The following is a 21250-nucleotide window of genomic DNA, read 5'->3' as shown; positions in this document are numbered from 1 at the left end:
AAGAATTAAATAAGAACCTAGATTCTAATAGTCTGTATTTTCAAATATATTGCATTAAGGACAAAGTTATTTCAGAATTAAATTTAAAGTAGAAGGAATCCTGCACGTTTCAACTTAGATTTAAGTGTATTTATGAACTAACCTGAATTAAGGTCAGTTGGCATTACTTTTTCTTTCAAATTATGATCTGCAGTTTCTCTCAAATAGAAAGATGACTTTTTAATTAATTTTCATCCTAGTACTTCTCTCCCATATTAACCAATATATTGAATTGTCATCAAAAGACACTAGTATCTTTTCAAATACAGTAAACTATCGATAATCCGGCACCTTTAGGACTCAGGGGGTGCCGGATTATCAGATATGCCAGACTATCGGAATCGGGGGTTATCAGGGGTCTGGGGTGGGGTGGGGGGATGCCACCCCAGATCCCTCATAGCCCCCCCTTCCGATAGTCCAGCTCTGCCCCAGGCGTCCCTGATTGAGCCGCTGCTGGTCAGTTTCAGCAGCGGCTGAATCGGGGGCGCCTGCAGCAGAGCAGCTGGAGTGCTGCCGGGTTGGTCCAGTAGCACCGACCCTTGATGCTGCGAGACCAACCCGGCAGCACCCCAGCTGCTCTTGGGGACTCCTGGGGCAGAGCAGCTGGGGTGCTGCCGGGTTGGTTCCGCAGCGCCGCTCCTTGGCATTACTGGACCAACCCAGCAGCACCCCAGCTGCTCTGTCCCAGGCGTCTGGATTCAGCCGCTGCTGATACTGATCAGCAGCTGACTTCAGGAAGCCCAAGGCAGAGCTGATCTGCCCCGGGCCTCCTGGAGTCAGCCGATGGTCAGTTTCAACAGTGGCTGAATCGGGACGCCTGGGACAGAGCAGCTGGGGCGCTGCCGGGCAGGTCCCCGCAGCACCGCACCTCAGCGCTAAGGGGACCAACCTGGCAGCACCACAGCTGCTCTGTCCCAGGTGTCCCCAAGTCAGCTGCTGCTGAAACTGATCAAGGACTGATTCCAGGAAGCTGGGGCAGAGCAGCTCTGCCTGGGGCTTCCTGCTGTCAGCCGCTGGTCAGTTTCAGCAGCGGCTGAATCGGGGACAGATGGGGTGCTGCCGGGTTGGTCACGCAGCCCCGAGGGGCAGCGCTAAGGGACCTACCCAGCGGCACTCCAACTGCTCTGCCCCCGGCTTCTCCGATTCAGCCGCTATTCAGTTTTAGCAGCAGCTGAATCAGGAAAGCTGGGGGCAGAGCAGCTCCAATGGTCTGGCTGCCCGGAGCACTTCTGGGTTCCTGATGGTGCCGGACCATCAGGAGTGCCAGACCATCGGAGTTTTACTGTACTGATGTTATAGGCAGGAATCCAAGCTTTTGGTGAATTTGAAGAACAGGCCAAAATAACTTGTAACAGATATTTTAACAAATATCTTAGAGCTACGCTTCACAAAAGATGCAAATTTTCAGTTTAAAGTGCTAGTAATCAGTAGTTTAGCAACAATAGTTTACAATGTAGGTGTGTAAAATTTAAGATGACACCAAGCAGAAATAAAAAATGCAGTTAATTGTAATGCACAGTTCCACTATATCATTCCAGAGATTTAATACATTAGAAAATAATGTGTTTCATGAAAAAAGGAAAAGCAAGGTGTTTCTGCTTCCTGCTATCTGGACTACGGTAAGCAAACTCATTTTCACTTGTTCTACCAGTGTTGCAACTAATCAAATTTAGCACCATTGGATATTGTCATTTGTTTCTTTATGTATTCCTTTGATTGCAAAGATTACACATGAAATTAAATCAAGAGCAAGTGTTTAGTTAGTGTATATCAATTATATTAGTTCTGCTTTTAAAATAGAAAATGCTTCCCAAAAGCCATGAAAAAAGTATTTAAATAAAATGTATTACACCCCAACAGTAAGATCACAAGATGTTCACAACTAAAATTTTCCAGATTAATATTTATAAGCTAAATATCACCCTTGATTAATAGATCTCAAAGTTCTTTACAGAAGCAGGCAAGTATCACTATCACTTTACAGATTGAGAAATTGATGCAAGTTGCCAAAAATCACTTAGCCAGCCATTTGCAAGAGCAGGAGCAGAACCAGGTGTGAAGGTTTCCAGTCCAGTGTCCCATCAACTGATTCACACCAAAGATGTGCTCAGCTGTGTTAGGAAATTATTTATCATGCGGACATTTGGTTTTATATATTCAAAACAAATAAGCCTACTTCTTACTGCAAAGCCTAGGTATCAATAAATGCTATTCATATATAATTGTCATCCCCATGTAAAACTCCTATTTTAAATAACTAGATCTGTAATTTGTTGTTTATGAAGAACTAAATTAACCACTATAAAAATTCATCACCTGGATACTACAATATGCAGGTTTTTTTCCAATTTGTACTTTAATACTACACAAATGTGTCTCTGCTAAGTCAAAACGTGAATGTTTACGTAAATAAGAGCCTCCATCAATACATAGACAACAAAACTTAATTCACCACATGCTTGAGGGTTTAGTTTGGTTTTATTTTTTAAATTACCCAGCTACAAAAAGGATCAATAAAAACATTACTTCAGAATTAGACTGAAAAATGTTTGTCTGTAATCAAAGATTTATTGTATAAAATAATCATTTTTGTCACTTCCCCCAATGTACAATCTTGAAAAATTATTTGTCCCAGCTGGTGATGGGTAGGTGGTGTAGAAACTGGTACAAAATCTTACAATATACTATAGAGGTTATACCTTCCCCCCAAGTCAATTCCCACATAATGACAGGCATTAAGAGTCATTTTCTATATTGTCTCAGAGGGAGTGGCATCAGCAGAGAGCAATTCTACTTGCGTTCTCTTCCTTTTTCCCCATGTCATTCCAAGATTTTTGATGGACAGTGAATACTTTAGACATCAGATTAAAAATCACTCCATGGAAGCAAGTCCACCAATCCTATCCCAAACCATAAAGAATGTTATTTACAGTACTACATGGTTTTATGGGAGCCCCCACTGATTCACATAATTTAAATTTTTGAATGTTCCCCATTCATTGGAGTTACATGTGGTTGACTACCGCAAGGCTGGCTTACAATGGGCTTTCAATATCTTTATGCTATAGCTCTTATGTTTTTAAGAAACAAAATCATCTTTTATCTTAAGAACCAGTATTGTTCTGGGAGCACTGTGAGGTACTGGTGGAAAACAGACTGCTTGTTTGCTACTAAGAGCCACCATTATGCCTTCAAGCTTGTTTACCTTATTCTGGATGTTCAAATTTCTGCTTAAACATCAAGCACCTTGTTAATTAGCATGTACAGGACAACACACATCTCTGTGCCATTTCTGGAGACAGAACTGGAAAGCAGGGTCATTCCCCCCTACCTGATCTTATGTACATCTGGTGCATATATATTACAGCTATGCATTTGACTTTATGCACATTGCTCTGTTTTGTCCCAATTTTACTGTCTCCAATTAAACTGCCCAAGGTGGACTGCCATAATTATGTGCAAAATTCTGAATGGGCAAAAGTGTCAAATCGTTAAATTTCCAACTAGAAACAAATTTTACCACAAACAACTTAGCAAAAAAGTTAAGTAGTTTCTGAATCTTCAAAATGTCACAGAAAACTAAAGTGAAGGTTCAAAAACCATGCAAAATGAATTGGCAAAGTCTTCATGCAAAATGCTGCCAAAAAAAAAAGTTCAACCACATTCAGTCTATTCCCAATTCATGTTAACATGCATAACAAGGAATGTCACTGTTCATAACACTGAGCCTTTAAATATCCAGTTTACTGAATTTAATTTCCATCACTGACAGAACTTTTGAATTCTGAAAACAAACATAGGCAGTAGCTTCATGGCTTTGGAGTTTACAAAATAAAGCAGCTTCCAGAGATCAGCAGCCATCTCAGCAAATTGTGTGTGTTCTACACACACACACACACAAAAAAAAAAAAAAAATCAGCATTGCCACCAAACAAAATTGCCAGAAGCCAAAAAGTGAACCCATGGTAATAAGGGTTCAGCAGTAATTCTTAGTTGTACTGAAAAACAAACATTCAAAGCAATATTGAACTATGTAATGAAGACAGAATGGAAAGGCAGCATATGAAAACTAATTTATTTTAAATACCATCTATCACAGCCTACCTTTTCAGAACCAACAACAAACTCACAAGGCAGTATGAGGGGGGGAAGAAAAAGAAAAAAGGAACAAAACAAAAATTAGAGAGATACAAGAACAGAAAAAATTAAATAACCACATATACATGTATTGATATTTCACACAGTTTGACAAAAAGAGTAGTGATCAAAACCCACCTACTACATGTTAATACAAAAGCAACACATCTACACAGGATCTTTCTGCCTCATCACCTAGTAACAATGTTAAGTAGATATCTTATCGATTCACAATAGACAACGTAACAGTACCCATTCAAACACATCTGACTTGATGTGAATAACAAAACACTAAAACAATCTGGGCTCAATAGACAAGAAATGCTATTTTAAAAAACTGAAAAAAGGGTAAACCTAGTAAAAGTTACCAGAGGTGGCTGAAATGGTCAAGGAGGGAACGATTTCAACAGGAAGTCTCTCATATGAACTTGAGAAGCAGAGTACAGGTTGGACCTCGCTGATCCAGCACCCTTGGGACCTGACTGGTCCCGAACAAGGGGACTTGCCAGACCAAGTGAGGTCCCTCCTCTCCTGACACAGGCTGCCCCTGGGTTAGGGCACACCAGCCTGCTCCCTCTGCTGCCTCAGCCCCCTGAGTGGCATCTCTAGATGCCATCATCCCACCGCCGCCAGAACAGAGCTCCGCAGCCGCTAGGCCACTGACCCTGGCACCAGGGCTCCCTGTTGGGCTACCCATTCTTCTCCTCCCTTCCCCCCCCCCCCACACACACACACACACCAGGGCTCCCAGCTGAGTCACCCTACAGCATTCCTGCCCCGCTACCAGACCTCCCTGTTCCTGGGCTCTATGGTCCAGGAACATCCATGGTCAGTACCAGACCATAAAAGTGCTGGACTAGGGAATCCCAATTAAGGGAGGTACAACCTGTACACTACACACAGTCAATAGTAACACACCAATCCAAGAATATGAAACTTGTCTATAATGTAGCATTCTGTGGCACCACCATCTCTCTCAGCGGTCTCTCAATGAGTAGAACATCTTCCTGTCACCCTCCCTAATACCTCTGAGAATGCATCTTCCCTGATAGCCTGCGGTTGAAAAGTCTTGTTTCTTCATAAGCATACACAATCTCCCCTACTTTGCCCAGTATTAATTTCTGGCTATTCAGAGGGTTCTATCAAAAATGAAGCACAGCCCAATAGTTAACAACAACTGGGTCTTTCCAGTTCAAACTAGCTACATTGTTTGCCACTATCTTTATTAATTGTGAGTAGATCCCAATTGCTCTCAAGTCTTGGCTTTAATGTTCCTACTAATCCCTCCTCTTGACTGTCCCAGTCCATTTAAGATCATGTACCTGCTTTGATCTCTGCTTCTCTTCACTAACCGGCGAGGGACACAATAAAATAAAATGTATTGTTTCTATAGTATTTTCCATCTGAAGTCTTTAAAGCACCTTATAAACATTAATGAATTTAGCCTCATGATTTCATGAACTACTAACTCTATTCTACAGAAACAAAATACAGGACTATGTAGCACTTTAAAGACTAACAAGATGGTTTATTAGATGATGAGCTTTCGTGGGCCAGACCCACTTCCTCAGATCAAATAATGGAAGAAAATAGTCACAACCATATATACCAAAGGATACAATTTAAAAAAAAATGAACACACATGAAAAGGACAAATCACATTACAGAACAGAAGGAAGATGTGGGGGGGAGGGGGGGGAGGAAGGAAGGTGAATGCCAGTGAGTTAATGATATTAGAGGTGGGGAAAGGAAGATGTCTGTGAGTTAATAGTATTAGAGATGATAATTGGGGAAGCTATCTTTGTAATGTGTAAGATAGTTGGAGTCTTTGTTAATTCCTCTGCGGAGAGTGTCGAATTTTAGCATGAATGCCAGTTCAGAGGATTCCCTTTCAAGTACAATTTTTTTTTAAATTGTATCCTTTTTTTAAATTGTATCCTTTGGTATATATGGTTGTGACTATTTTCTTCCACTATTTGATCTGAGGAAGTGGGTCTGGCCCACGAAAGCTCATCATCTAATAAACCATCTTGTTAGTCTTTAAAGTGCTACATAGTCCTGTATTTTGTTTCAGCTACACCAGACTAACACGGCTACATTTCTATCTCTATTCTACAGATGAGGAAACGGAAGGACAGTGATATTAACTGATTTACCCAGGATCACAGGCTGACAGACTCTGCCAGGAACTGAACCGAGGTCTGACTCCCAGTGCTATGCCTTGAAATCAACAAGGTATCTTTCTTTCAACCACTTCCTACTTATCTGCTAAGCAACATTTTCCCTTTTAAGCTAATTCTCCAACACAAATATTGTAATTAGGTGGTTAGGTTTTTAGCAGAAAATGTCACTAAACATTAATTTCAACATACACATGCACAATTAAGGAAAAAAGAGTTCCATTGATGATAATCTAAATTCAGAGATAGGCCAACTAAGAAAAATGCTGTATGAGAAATACCAGAGTATCATTTAAGGATATTTACTTCGTTATAGAATATGCAATGTTGAAAAATTATGTTTTAATAGCTTTAAAGCTGATCTTTTGAATCTCGATGTCTGTCAAATAATTGATTCCCACATATTTTCCCACAACTGTGAAAATTTTAAATTGACAATTTTAATCCTTTTCAACAGATTTTATCCATTGAAATTATAAAAATATCAAATTCTGCCAAGCCTACTTGTAATGTTCCCTTCATGTCACCACTCTCAGTACAGATTCTGTAAAAGTCTTCCAAGTTCACAAGTAAGCTGCCAGAAGACAAAGATCTCAACTCTTCCATCCTCTCAACTGAATCTAACTTGGGGTGGGCAAAACATGGCCCGTGGGCCACAACTGGCCCACTCAGCATTTCTATTCATCCAGCCCAACTGATTAGCAGAGCATGCATATTTTACAGTTGGCAGCAGGTGTTCAGTTGTCCCTCACCCCACCTTGCTTCATCCTCCAGCCAAGATGCTCCCAGGTCCCTCCAGCTAGCTGTGCAGAGAGGGAGGCGCTGAAGTCAGGGTGTCCCCCTGCCTCTATACTCTCTCTCTGCAGAGCAGGGATCGGGGAAGGAACAGGTATAGCAGAGCTGCTCCTGTCTGAAGTATAGATGGTGAGTGCCTGAGATGAATGCTTGTCTTAAGAGGCAGTGCATTGTTTCTAAGATTTCTCCAGAAGACAGCTCTCTCCCACACATTCATTTCCTTCCTTCCTTCCCCCACCCCCACACACAAACCCAATCTCTCTCTCTCTCCTTCCTTCCCTCCCTCCCCCCACACACACATACCCAATCTCTGATGAGTGGGTAAGAGGGGACACTAGAGCAGAACAGCTTGCCCCATCTCAGACAGCAGATGACATCTCAGAAACTTACACAGCAGCAGCCAGCACACACCCCAGTCAGTCACACACACAACTTGTATCACAAAGTCTCTCTCTCTCTCCTACACAGTCTGCTCTCTCTGTCTCGACCCCAACCCCAACTCCACCTCTGCCACTCAAGGCCCTGCCCTTTCCAGGGGCTAGGCTCCAACCCGTGACAACTTAGCAAACTCTGTGGCGTGCCTGCCCCTCCCCCCGCCCAGCGAAAATTATTGTCCACTCCAGATCTAGTTTCTCTGGACTATGAAATCTGAAATGATTCATGTCCCTAGTTTATAAACTTTGCATTTAGGCAGCCAGTTTGCTTACAATAATCATCCACGTCAGTGGTGAATATTACTTCTTGATAATAATGTGACACGTTAGCTGGGTGAAACATGACTACACTGAGATTGTGTAGTTCAAACTCAAAATCCACAGTGTTTGGCGGGAAGTGCATTAGCCTGCAAATATATTAAATGAATTGAGGGCTTTAAAATCTCTCAGTTGAAACACACTCAGATATTATGATCAACAGTTATCCTGGTATGTTTCATCCTGGTGATGTTTAACTCACTAATTTCTGCTTAGATATTTTCTATGTTGACATATTAATCTGTCTCGTTTGGCACAGTGTATATTTCTAGCCTTCAGTTGAGGCCTCGGTGATGGATCATCAATGGTAGTTAAAAATTGAGAGTTGCAGGTATACTTCCCGCAGATTAAACAACAATCTGTGACTAAACAATTAGAGATGCACTGAGGCATCAGATCTATCTGTGCACTCTTTGGTGGTACTCTAATGCAGTCATTTGCATCAAAGTAGGGCAATATTCACGCCTTAGTAGCAGACAGTAGGGATGTAAAATCCCATTTAATTGGTTAACTGGTTAAACACATTGCTTAACCGGTTAACTAATTAAAGGGAGGGCAGGCAGGCAGGCAGAGGCTCCTCCAGCCATGCTGGAGCAGCCCCGCCTGCAGAGCACCCGGGCCCACCAGCAGCCGAGGCTGCTCCAGACAGACGGAGCAGCCTCTGTCCATGGTGTTCCCTGCAGGGCTGATTCAGCCCCCCACCCACAGCAGGGCGGGAGCTGCTCTAGCTTCCACCAGTTAACCAGAACCAGTAAGCATCACGCATTAAAGCGGATGCTTACTAGTCAACCTTTTATATTCCTTGCAAATAGCAGTATAAACTATATGAAGCTAACACACCTCACTGTGTCCATAAAAAGAGATGAGAATGGAGAAAAGGAATTAGGACTTGAGGAAAGAGAGCACCTCCTGTAAAGGGGCCATCTTTATCAGTTTATAGGTGCTGGTAGTACTAAAGAACATCTGAGGGTTTGCTCCACCATTTCAATAAAGTCAGCCTTTTCATTCATCCTTTGACCTCACCTCCACCAACATGTTGAGGGTATGTGCACAATCGGCTAAGAAAACAAAAAACTTTATACCAGTTATGTTTCCAATGTTCTGAAAAGAAAATTAGATGGGATCTTTTTAGCATTCCATTCACTTAGACAAGTTAACACCCTCAACTGGTAATTTAAAAAAAAAGTTGCAATGTGTGGTTTTAAACAATAATTCCCATTTGGCTAGTGAATTATAGGTAATATACAACAGACTATGCTACATTAGATGTGTTTTATTGTGAGCGAAGTAGTCAGAAGAAACTGGACTAGCATTTCACCTTTGAAGATCTATGTTTAAATACTCTAACTCAGAAGTGTAACAATGTTATGATCTCAGTCCAGCTCAAACATAGGCAATTGTCCTGTGTTTTATAAAATAGACTACAAAAGCTGTGATATTGCAGGGCAGCTTCAAAGTGCTTGGAAAATCTGTGCAAAGAAGCTCACAAAGGATATACCTATGTCATTATTTCTGGGTCAAGCCAGGGCCGTTAAGACTTCCACTTTCACAAGCAGTGAAAGAAAAAAAAAAAAGCATAAAAACCTTTATCTTATTTAAATATAAATAAGAATGTATTCAGGGGTCCAATCAGGAGGGGTATAACTGAACTTTTCTGAACCATGTAACTTTCACAGCTCTACTGAGATTCTGAAATTTCTAATAAGACATTGACCAGATTCTAGCTAAAATATTACTCCAAAAAGCCAATTTGAACGAAAGTTTTCAAACCACTTCCATATGCAATTTAAATAGAATTCCTGTTTTTAAAAACAATAAAACACTGAACAAAAATGGAAAGTACGGTTTATCAAATCTTTCTGGTGTAATTTTTAAATGGAAGATTAATGATAGAAGTTAGAATGCTTGCTATCTTAATGATAGGGCAATGCCAAGTGCAGAGCCAAGTGCTGAAACACTGTAGTTAAAGAGCACCCTTTAAAATATACTTAGGTAATACATCAGTTTCAGCATGGCAGCAGGAGAACCCAAACTACTACTAAAACTGTAATCTAATGTGTACAAAGCATGTCCTACACCAGGGTTGAGATGGAAGAGCCCTCACACAACTTTCCAAAAACCTAACAACTGCATTTTGCTTTTAAGTATATGTAACAAATGGAAACTAAATGCAACAATGCATATCTGCATTAATCTATGCTTTTCTATGATGAAAAAAAATAGCCATTGATTTCTGTTTGACTTCTGTACTAGTTTAGAATTTCATGGGTCACATTTGGCCCTGAGACTCAGCATTATTTTCATCTTTAGTTAATATTCATTTTGGCGTAACACCTTTAACTTTTGGAAATAACGATTTTACATTATACACAGTGGAAAGAAGCTCATCTAATGTGACTTTATTCTGAAGCTATGTAATGACACGAAGTACCATTGAAAGCTTTTAGACAATATTTCTAAAGAAGTTTTTTTTTTTTTTTAATTGAAAAACAGGAATTCTGTTTCCCTGACCTTATCTCTGTATCGGGGTGGGCAAATTCTGGCCCACAGACTGGATCCGATTCACAAGGTAAGTCCCTGGCAGGCCCCCACCTCCACGTTTACCTGCGCCTCCACAGGATTCAGAGGATCACAGCTCTGGTTGTCTTCAAATTGCCATTTATGGCCACTGCAAACAGAGAGAAGCAGTGCCCCAGTCCGCGCTGCTTGCATTGGCCACAAATGGTGATTTGCAGCCACTCAGGGCTGCAATCATCCAATACCTGTGGAGGCACAGGTAAAACATAGCGGCAGTGGCCCGCCAGGAACTAACCCTGCGGGCTGCCAGTTTTTTATTGAGGACCCAGATATTAGCCAAAAATAAGGGATGTAGTGGTAGAGGTTGGTCAGATCTTCACAGCAAAATATGAAAAATTAATTTTACTACAGTTTATTGAACATCATAATAAACGTATATATTCATTCAGTTCTGGCTAATCAAATTCCATTCAGCAAAAATATAACAAGAGGTAGAATATTTGAAATCTAGTCAATTACTTTTTAAAAGACTATTTTAAAAGACCACAAATTACATTTCTATTAATATTTTTTAAAGTTAACTAACAAGGTAATAAGATTAAATATAGTCCACCAGTAAGTAAAGTAAGTTCCCTTACATTACAGAAGATATGGCCTTGAGATACTTTTGGTGCCACAGGCATTTCTTTACCCAGCTAATAGGCTTAATCCTTGAGGTAACATTACATAATTTTTTCAAGCCCTGTGAAGCTGTCAATATGCCACTTACCTACTATCAGTGTCCAGACCTACAAAGTCCTTTTTTTCAAAAGGTACACACAAAAGTGGGATCTTGTCACCAGATTTATCAGTGGCCCTGTCAAGACGTTTGGACTCCAGGACAATGAAGAGAGATTCAATAAAATCTTCTATCCTCTTTTCAATCGTTTCACATTCATCATAATTAGGGTAAAATGCCACATCTGTGCGGGGCTGCTCAGCAACCTCTCCTTGAAGTCCAAAGACAAACAATCGGGAATCATACAGTGTAGAACCATATATTTCCTTCTGGAGGTGGAATTTTTCAAAAGTTTGGGGCCAATCCTTTGCAGAGGTACAGTCTGTTACGATTATGAGTCCCACAACTTTCCGATGAGTCTGAAAATCTCCCCATTCATTGTTTTCTGGAGGGTAGTGATGTCTATAGCGGATATACAGCACACGCTGGGAGTCACGGACGTTAATCTGACTCACGGTTGAAATTCGTTTGTAGATCCTAAAAAAGTTTTCTTCAGGGACAATCCCAACTGGCTGGACCACAACCAGAAGAGTCTGATGGTCCTCAGCACACTGCATGTAGTCAGGAACACTCATTTTGCATCAACTATAATCTAATAAAAAGAAAAATATTAATTATTTTACACCATCAGAGGACTGGGTAGCAGTTTTTTTTAAAGTCAGGACCCTCCCAGAAGGAGTTTGCCCCATTCAGAAATAAAAATTCATAAGATGCAATTCAAGCAAACTTACAGCATTAGTTGCTATCCTTGTCCTTTCTATACCTTCCTTGCCTGGTTTGTTACCTCTTAATGTGGTATGCTTAATTTAGAACCTAATCTTGCAAACACTTATTATGCATATGCTTGACATTAAGCATACCAGTAGTTCCATCCACTGCACAGGGATTACTCACATAAAAAAGGCATTTGTATTAATGTTCACTGGCTCTAGGCCTATATTAGTATTATCTACGCAAGTATTATCAACTACAAGTATTATTCAAAACTCTTTTCTACTCTATAAGCAACCATGCTACTTGTTCAATGGTGCAAAGACTGGCAAGAAGATAGGAGTGAGGATCAGCTATGGACAACATTAAACATTTTTTTTAATTCAACATCTTCAAGAATGACAAAAACATATGCAGAAACATTTCACAAAACAACTTTCCTAAGATGCTGTATCTGCTGCAAAAGAATGGTGCCACTTAAACATGTTTTGCATTCCCCCTATCCAGCCATTACAGTTTTATATTTCTGAGGAAATAAATGTAATGAAAGAACTGTAGAGAAAAGGACAAAGGTAAAGGAAAAAAGGATAAAGGATCTGTCATGTGTTGCAAATGGCTCCAGAAGATATCCAGCACTGCCAACCTTCTGTCCAAAAAGGGAATCTTATTGTTTGTTATACAATGAGATATAATCAGAGTGTTAGACATTTCAACATAGGTAAAAGCAATATAAATTAACTTAGCACAATAAAAAAGTTGGTATCCTGAATGAGCACCTCATTTACAAGTATCATTACAACATAATTTGAAATGGTAAAAATACTAAGCCCTGAAAATAGTTTAAGAATTAAAACTACAACCCTTATAATAAAAGTCGTGTCAGATGGTGAGTATTTATGTCTGTCTATATTTTATGCCACACACATTTTCTGTTATCCGAGTGCAGCCTGAGTCCAATAGGCACTTTAACATTGAACTCTTCCATATACCATATGTATGTAACATTCTCTAAAAATACTTTCAAATACTTCTGTTTTACCTCCACTACACTACAAAATTAAACCACCATTATAGCAAGGCCAATACTCTGCTTTATTTTCACCTTTCTACTAATTCTGCAGCAGTCTTGTTATATATTGCAAAAGATAAATTAAACACAATTAAGGGGTAATCTTAGTGACCCACTGATCCAGCCATTCCACTGTTTTACAAAACTTAATATAAAAAAACGAGACTTGAAGAGCTTGCAAAGAAAGCAAAGCAATGTAAAAACTAAGAGGCAAGACAGAAGTTGATGAAACCAAGAGGAGGAAGATAATCATTCAAGAACTTGTAAAGTGTAAATAGGACTTTCCCTTTTGGAGCTATGAAGGCTAGTATGCCCCGTAAATACTAATGCTATGTAACATTGTTAATATATAAGTTATGCAACAGTATCCTTAACATATCTTGAAATACTACAACAATTAAAAATATATACTATTTTTATATTTCATATTTGTATTACTTGCCCTCACCAGGACTAGAGACACATTGGGCTAAGTACTACTGAAACACAAAGCATAGGACTAGACTAAAGATCTTATCCCAATGCCAAAGTCAAGAAAAGAGAGAGACACAGTGATCATTTACTTAATTTAAAAAGTGTGCACAACTGTAATAAATGTACTTGGTTCTTCTGCCCATCACAAAAGACTATGCTAGAACAGTGGTTCTCAAACTTTTTGGCCCATGGCCCAACCAGCTCAATGCAAACCTTCCCATGGACCACCAACTGCTAACGGAAACTCACCATTAATTATATAATTACAGTTTGAAACTCTCTTAACCAGGATTCTCTGGTCTGGCAACATCCATGATCCAGCACAGACGTTGCAAGACCAGAAAGTCTCGGTGGAAAGCCAGTGGCAAGGATCCCTGTGGGGCCGTCAGGGCAGTGGGCTGCCCGCAGTGAGCCAATAGAGGAGACATACAGTGTGTGGCAGCAGGTCTGTCTAGAGGGGTTGGGAGACACGTGTGTGACTGCCTGGCAGGATCTGCAGCACGTGGCTGCATGGTAGGTCCTGGAGCCCCAGCATGGCACGTGCAGCTGTCCAGTGGGTCCCAGAGCCCCAACACGGTGCACATGGCTGCCCAGTGGATCCCGGAGCCAGGGCAGCAGTGGCTGCTCTGTAGGATCAGTGGGGCCAGCAGGAGGTGAAGAGCCCGCCAGGAGGTCAGCGGGCCGGGCAGGGGTCCAGCTGCAGGGGGTTCAGAAATGACACTCTCTAGTCTGGCAAAATCCCTCATCAGGGACCGGTCAGGTCCCAAGGGTGCCAGACGAAGGAGGTCCAACCTGTTTGCCCAAGCCATTTTGCTAGTGCTGCAACTAGGGAGAATGGTTTAATTTAACCAATAAGAAAGGAAATATAAATCAAAACAAACAGATTAAGCACTTAAACTTTCTCGTGTTTATTTAAAATGAAGTTTGGTAAACTAAGTAAAATATTAATTTACGTCCAATATAAAAGGTTCCCATGTTTTATTTATGGCAAGGGCAGGGAACTTTTTTGGGTCAGAGGCCACTGACGTACAGAAAAATCAGTAGGGGCCACACAAGTGAGAAGCAAAAAACCCTCTCCAAAAAACCCCAACCCTCACTGATGTAGCCCCAACTGAGACACCTCATTCCTCTGGCCCCACAGGGCAAGAGGGAGGGACAGGAAGGACTGAAGTTCAGGGCGTACCATAGGCCAGATTAACTCTTCTGGGGTTCCGGAGTTAGTGGGTTTTGTGGATACCCCTCCCCCAGGCTCTGGGGTGTGGCCAAAATGAGGAGATCAGTGTGCAGGACAGGACTGCCAGTGAGTGGAATGGGGGTGCAGCATCTGGGAAAAAGCTGGGATGCAGGAGGGGATGAAGGTGAGAGGTCTGGGTGGGAGGTAAGGTGTAGGAGCACGCTGGGAGTAGAGAAGTATCTGGCCAGGAGGGAGAGTGCAGGAGCAGGGTGAGGATAGGGTGTCTGGCCAAGGAGTATGGGTGCAGCAGCAGGGTGGGGGTACTCAAATTGAAGCAACTATCAGGCTGGATGGGGGATAAGGAGGTTTCCGTGAATTATTCAGTCAATTTTTTACATCTGTAGTTTAGCTTTCACCCTTTATGATCTTTACTTTTCACATTTGCTCATCTGAAGAAGCGGACTGTGCCCATGAAAGCTCATGATACCATCTACATGTTTTGTTAGTCTTTAAAGAGCTACCAGACTATTTGCTGTTTTTTACGTTTATCCTGTACAGACTAACTCAGCAATCCCTCAGACACATTTGCCCTGTTTGGGCAACAAGACATAGATCAGCCAATTTCACTTTCAGTTCTTCACAGTGGTTCAGATCCAGGAGGGAATACAGCTGTCTGAAAAGACTGCTTCCACTGCACAAAGCACCATGGGACAAACCCTAGGGACCAGAACTACTGCTGTCCAGGGATCAGGGAAACTAGGGTAGAAGTGAGAGTTACCAGATGGGTTTCAAAAAAAATACTGGACACACTTCATCTCAGAATGGGAAGGGGGGGGGGGGCTGGCTGGGAGGGGATCGGGAGGAGCGGGGCTCCCCAGGGGAGGGGGAAGGAACCAGGAATGACTGGGAGAGGGTCAGGGAGAGCGGGGGGAGGGAGGAGAAGAGAAAGGAACCGGCCAGCAGGAAGCAGGGCTGGCTGGGAGTGGGTCGCAGGGAGTGGGTCTGGCCGGAGAGGAACCGTCTGGCGGGTAGCAGGGCTAACCCGGGCGCATGCAGATCCAGAGGTGCTGCCGGTCCCACTAACTGTCCTGGCGGGGCACGCGCAAGAGTCTGGCCCTGGGGATTCCATTCCACCCCAGCCCTGCCCCCACTTCCCTCCCCTTAAGTCAGACCCCTAGATACGAACGGGGGGGCCCCCGCTAGTGTGGGGTGCCTCCCCCACTGTCGCCGCCTCCGGCGGCATGGGGGGCGCTTCCCCCCAGCAGACCAGGGAGATGCAAAGCAGCTTTTCTCGCCACGGAGGACGCGGGTGGTAGGACCGCCAAGACGCGCCGCGGTCCCGCCGCCCGCGTCCTCCGTGGCGAGAAAAGCTGCTCCGAGTCTCCCTGGTCTGCTGGGGGGGGGGGCGCGCAAGCTACTGCGCCGCCCCCCCCCCCAGCAGACCAGGCTTTTCTCGCCGACGCCTGGGGTAGAGCAGCTGGGGGGCTGCTGGGTTGGTCCCACAGTGCCGAGGTGCGGCGCAACTGGACCAACCCAGCAGCACCCCAGCTGCTCTGCCCCAGGCATCCCCAAGTCAGCCGCTGCTGAAACTGACCAGCGGCTGACTACAGGAAGCCCGAGGCAGAGCTGCTCTGCCCCGGGCTTCCTGGAATCAGCCGCTGATCAGTTTCAGCAGCGGCTGACTTGGGGACACCTGGGGAAGAGCAGCTGGGGTGCTGCCAGGTTGGTCCCCGCAGCACTGAGGTGCGGCGCTACAGGGACCTACCCGGCAGCACCCCAGCTGCTCTGTCCCAGGCATCCAGATTCAGCCGCTGTTGAAACTGATCAGCGGCTGATTCCAGGAAGCCCGAGGCAGAGCTGCTCTGCCTCAGGCTTCCTGTAGTCAGCCGCTGGTCAGTTTCAGCAGCGGCTGACTTGGGAACACTTGGAGCAGAGCAGCTGGGGTGCTGCCGGGTTGGTCCAGTAGCGCCGAGGAGCAGCGCTGCGGGACCAACCCAGCAGCACCCCAGCTGCTCTGCCCCAAGTGTGTCTGATTCAGCCGCTGCTGGTCAGTTTCAACAGCAGCTGAATCTGGATGCCAGTTCCGACTTACATACAAATTCAACTTAAGAACAAACCTACAGTCCCTATCTTGTACGTAACCCGGGGACTGCCTGTACTGCCTGGCTGGTAGACACACAGTACACAACTACATACGGATACTCCTGATAATAATAAAACTTAATTAGAAAATACTGGACATTTGTGTGTCCAGTATTTTCTCAATTTGCTTCCCAGAAAGAAAGCTCGAATACCGGACACCTGGCAACCCTAAGTGAATGGGGGGGGGGGGACAACGGGAGCTGCACAGGAAGTAACTGAGGGCAGGACAAGGAGAACCAATGGGAAGGAAGGGTACAGGTGCAGGAATGGACAGGTCACTTAAGTTGGGAGACAGGGGACACACAAGAGAGGTCATGGGCTCTGCTTAGGAGAGACCCCAGGGAACAGGACACCAACGGGGAGGAGGGAGTAACCAGGGAAAGGGCAGAGGCCACTGTTGTGGGGAGCAGGCGACAGGGCACCAAGGAAAGGGCAGCAGGTGAAGCACAGGTTGGAGGAAAGCAGGCGACAGGGCACCAAGGAAAGGGCCAGCAGGTGAAGCACAGGTTGGAGGAAAGCAGGCGACAGGGCACCAAGGAAAGGGCCAGCAGGTGAAGCACAGGTTGGAGGAAAGCAGGCGACAGGGCACCAAGGAAAGGGCCAGCAGGTGAAGCACAGGTTGGAGGAAAGCAGGCGACAGGGCACCAAGGAAAGGGCCAGCAGGTGACGCACAGGTTGGAGGAAAGCAGGCGACAGGGCACCAAGGAAAGGGCAGCAGGTGAAGCACAGGTTGGAGGAAAGCAGGCGACAGGGCACCAAGGAAAGGGCCAGCAGGTGACGCACAGGTTGGAGGAAAGCAGGCGACAGGGCACCAAGGAAAGGGCCAGCAGGTGACGCACAGGTTGGAGGAAAGCAGGCGACAGGGCACCAAGGAAAGGGCAGCAGGTGAAGCACAGGTTGGAGGAAAGCAGGCGACAGGGCACCAAGGAAAGGGCAGCAGGTGAAGCACAGGTTGGAGGAAAGCAGGCGACAGGGCACCAAGGAAAGGGCAGCAGGTGAAGCACAGGTTGGAGGAAAGCAGGCGACAGGGCACCAAGGAAAGGGCCAGCAGGTGAAGCACAGGTTGGAGGAAAGCAGGCGACAGGGCACCAAGGAAAGGGCAGCAGGTGAAGCACAGGTTGGAGGAAAGCAGGCGACAGGGCACCAAGGAAAGGGCCAGCAGGTGACGCACAGGTTGGAGGAAAGCAGGCGACAGGGCACCAAGGAAAGGGCCAGCAGGTGAAGCACAGGTTGGAGGAAAGCAGGCGACAGGGCACCAAGGAAAGGGCCAGCAGGTGAAGCACAGGTTGGAGGAAAGCAGGCGACAGGGCACCAAGGAAAGGGCAGCAGGTGAAGCACAGGTTGGAGGAAAGCAGGCGACAGGGCACCAAGGAAAGGGCCAGCAGGTGACGCACAGGTTGGAGGAAAGCAGGCGACAGGGCACCAAGGAAAGGGCCAGCAGGTGACGCACAGGTTGGAGGAAAGCAGGCGACAGGGCACCAAGGAAAGGGCAGCAGGTGAAGCACAGGTTGGAGGAAAGCAGGCGACAGGGCACCAAGGAAAGGGCCAGCAGGTGAAGCACAGGTTGGAGGAAAGCAGGTGACAGGGCACCAAGGAAAGGGCCAGCAGGTGAAGCACAGGTTGGAGGAAAGCAGGCGACAGGGCACCAAGGAAAGGGCCAGCAGGTGAAGCACAGGTTGGAGGAAAGCAGGTGACAGGGCACCAAGGAAAGGGCCAGCAGGTGAAGCACAGGTTGGAGGAAAGCAGGCGACAGGGCACCAAGGAAAGGGCAGCAGGTGAAGCACAGGTTGGAGGAAAGCAGGCGACAGGGCACCAAGGAAAGGGCAGCAGGTGAAGCACAGGTTGGAGGAAAGCAGGCGACAGGGCACCAAGGAAAGGGCCAGCAGGTGACGCACAGGTTGGAGGAAAGCAGGCGACAGGGCACCAAGGAAAGGGCCAGCAGGTGAAGCACAGGTTGGAGGAAAGCAGGCGACAGGGCACCAAGGAAAGGGCAGCAGGAAAAGGACAGTTGGTGGGGAGCAGGGTACCGGGCACCCAGACAGGGGAGGCAGCAGGAAAGGGGCACAGGCCCCAGCTGGAGGAAGCAGGGGACAGAGGCAGCAGGAAAGGGGCAGTCACCCCTGCGGGGGAGGGCAGAACAGGAGCCAGGGCACACAGGAAAAGGGCAGGGACTCCAGTTTGAGGGGGCATCCCGAGGGAGAGGGGACTCAGGGAGAGAGGCTGGGGGCGGGGAGCTCGGGAAGGGGGGCGGCAGGAAAAGCGAGGGGCCCCCGCGGGAGGACGGGAGGCAGAGGAAGGGGCAGCAGGGAGAACACCCGCGGGACAGGGCTCCGTGAGCGGCGGGCAGCTGCCGCCCAGCAGAGCCGGCCGCGGGCGCACCCCCCACCCGTCCCGGCCTCGATTCAAACCCCCCGCCCGGCACGGGGGGGGGAGCGGGGCGGGTAACGCGACGCGGGTCGGGGACACTCACAGCCCCGGCAGGAACCGACTCCGCCTCCTCCTCCAGCCGGGCTCGCGCAAGAGGGGGGGGGAGGGAGCGGAACTGACGGCAACGGCAGCCCTCAACCTCCACCCGCCTCGCAGGGTGACAAAGGGCGCATGCGCCTGCCGCTGCCTTCCACCTGCCGTTGCTCCTGAGAGCGAGGCTACCAGCAAGGGAAAGGGGGCAGAGCGGGCGGAGGGCGAGGCATCCAAGGGGCGGGGACATGTGGGCGGGGCTACTCCCAGGACGCCCCGCCCCGCTCTGCTGTTTGGTGACCTGAGGTCTTGGCTGGGGGAAGTAGTAGAGCATGGGTTCCCAAACTGGGGGGCGTGCCCCTGGGGGGGAGAGAGGCAACCCAGCCACACACACCCCCATCAATCCCACCCCAAGTTTTGCTGGTATTTTTTTTGGAGGGGGGGGCGTGAATGTTTCTCAAAAATCAAAAAGGGGGCGTGATGCGGAAAAGTTTGGGAACCACTGCAGTAGAGACTGAAGGGTGACTCCAGGGAGCCCTAGGAGCCTCACTAAATAGACCAGGAACCCACTGTGCTGGGTGCTGCACAGACACAGAACAAAGCCCCAGAGAGCTGACAAGCGATAGTGGCTAGTTATAGAGGCCCATGGTGACCACAGTCATTTTTTGTATGTATTTGTTCAGTGACATCTGATTTTATCAGTGTATCAACTAGTACTTCTACTTTTAACAGTTTTGTCTCCATCCCAGATGCCTCTTACACTGCTTTGCTAATGAATAACAAACCTGTGTAGCTGCTAATCCCTCAGAGCCACCAGCCTGTGAAGTCACACCTGAGTGCATTAATGCTATGCCCAGCCATCCATGAATAAGTACAGAGCAATACCCCCATATCTGTCAGTCCCAAGCTTTGACCACCAAAAATGTGTTGGGTACTGTTCAGTATCTATTGAATTGTATACACTCATAAACTAGTCAGACCAACAAAGAGTAATGAATATACATCAGCACTGCTGAAATCAAACACACTGATTTCGATAAAAGACGTTTATTAGCTAGCAATCGATAGATTTTAACTGATTTACAAGTGGTAAGACATAAAGGTCATGTAACTCCAAGGCATTGAGATCACAGAGAAGGGACAGTGAAGTCCACTCTACTGCCTTAGCTGAGTGTTTGCTGACTTTTAGCTCATGCTATAGAACAGAGGTGAGGAATCATTTTTGGGTTGGTGGCCACTAACCCACAGAAAAATCAGTGAGGGACTGCACATAAGTGAGAAACCATTAAAAAAATCACCCCTCACCAGAGTAGGCTCCCCAGTGCTGCTGTGGACCAGCCTCTGTTTGTGGGGAGCTCAGATCACAGACAGGGTCTGCTGCCAAGGGGCTGCTATATCAGGCTACATCTACACTGCGTGTTTTTTGTGGAAGAGGAAATGCAAATGAAGTGCTCATTTGCATATCTTGCTCTCTCATTTGCATATATTCTTCTGATCCTTTTTGTGGCAGGCTGGGCAGAAGAGGAAGGAGAGCTCAGTGGTTTGAGCATTGGCTTGCTAACCCAGAAGTTGTAAGTTCAAACCTTGCGGGGGCCATTTAGGGGTCTAGGATAAATCTGTCAGGGATGGTACTTGGTCCTACTGTGAAGGCAGGGGACATGACTTCTCAAGGTCCCTTCCAGCTCTATGAGACAACATATCTCCAGATATTATATGAGAAGAGGTTTTTACAATAAAAAGCCCCATGTAGATGGGGCCATTTGTCAGGAAGAAACCCTTTGCGCAAAAGCCTGTAAACATCATTTTTTGAGGAATAAGGGATCTTGCACAAAAGGTTTTTTTTCCGACAAATGGCCCTGTCTATACAGGGCTTTTTATTGCAAAAATCTCTTCCGCAAAAATGATTGGAAGAATATATGCAAATGAGAGTGCAAGATATTCAAATGAGCACTCCATTTGCATTTCCTCTTCTGCAAAAAACCCACCATGTAGACGTAACCTCAGAGGCAACAGCATGGGGCAGCA

General features: G+C 45.8%; 1 protein-coding gene across 3 annotated transcripts in view; it reads right to left on the bottom strand.

Annotated features, from left to right (window-relative positions):
* TRAPPC9 (trafficking protein particle complex subunit 9) overlaps positions 1–19390 on the bottom strand; it is a 660858-nt gene extending 641468 nt beyond the window's left edge. For all 3 annotated transcript variants that reach the window (XM_075920070.1, XM_075920071.1, XM_075920072.1), the window contains exons 1-2: positions 19239–19390; positions 11190–11790 (exon numbers count right to left, since the gene is read on the bottom strand). In XM_075920070.1, coding sequence (XP_075776185.1) covers positions 11190–11773 — 584 coding nt within the window. In that variant the 5' untranslated portion in view covers positions 11774–11790; positions 19239–19390. The remainder of the gene's footprint in view (positions 1–11189; positions 11791–19238) is intronic.
* Positions 19391–21250: the final 1860 nt, after the last annotated feature.

The sequence above is a fragment of the Pelodiscus sinensis genome, chromosome 2 (genome assembly GCF_049634645.1).
Source record: "Pelodiscus sinensis isolate JC-2024 chromosome 2, ASM4963464v1, whole genome shotgun sequence".
Classification (NCBI taxonomy): Eukaryota; Metazoa; Chordata; order Testudines; family Trionychidae; genus Pelodiscus; species Pelodiscus sinensis.
This window is presented reverse-complemented; position numbering and strand designations above follow the sequence as displayed.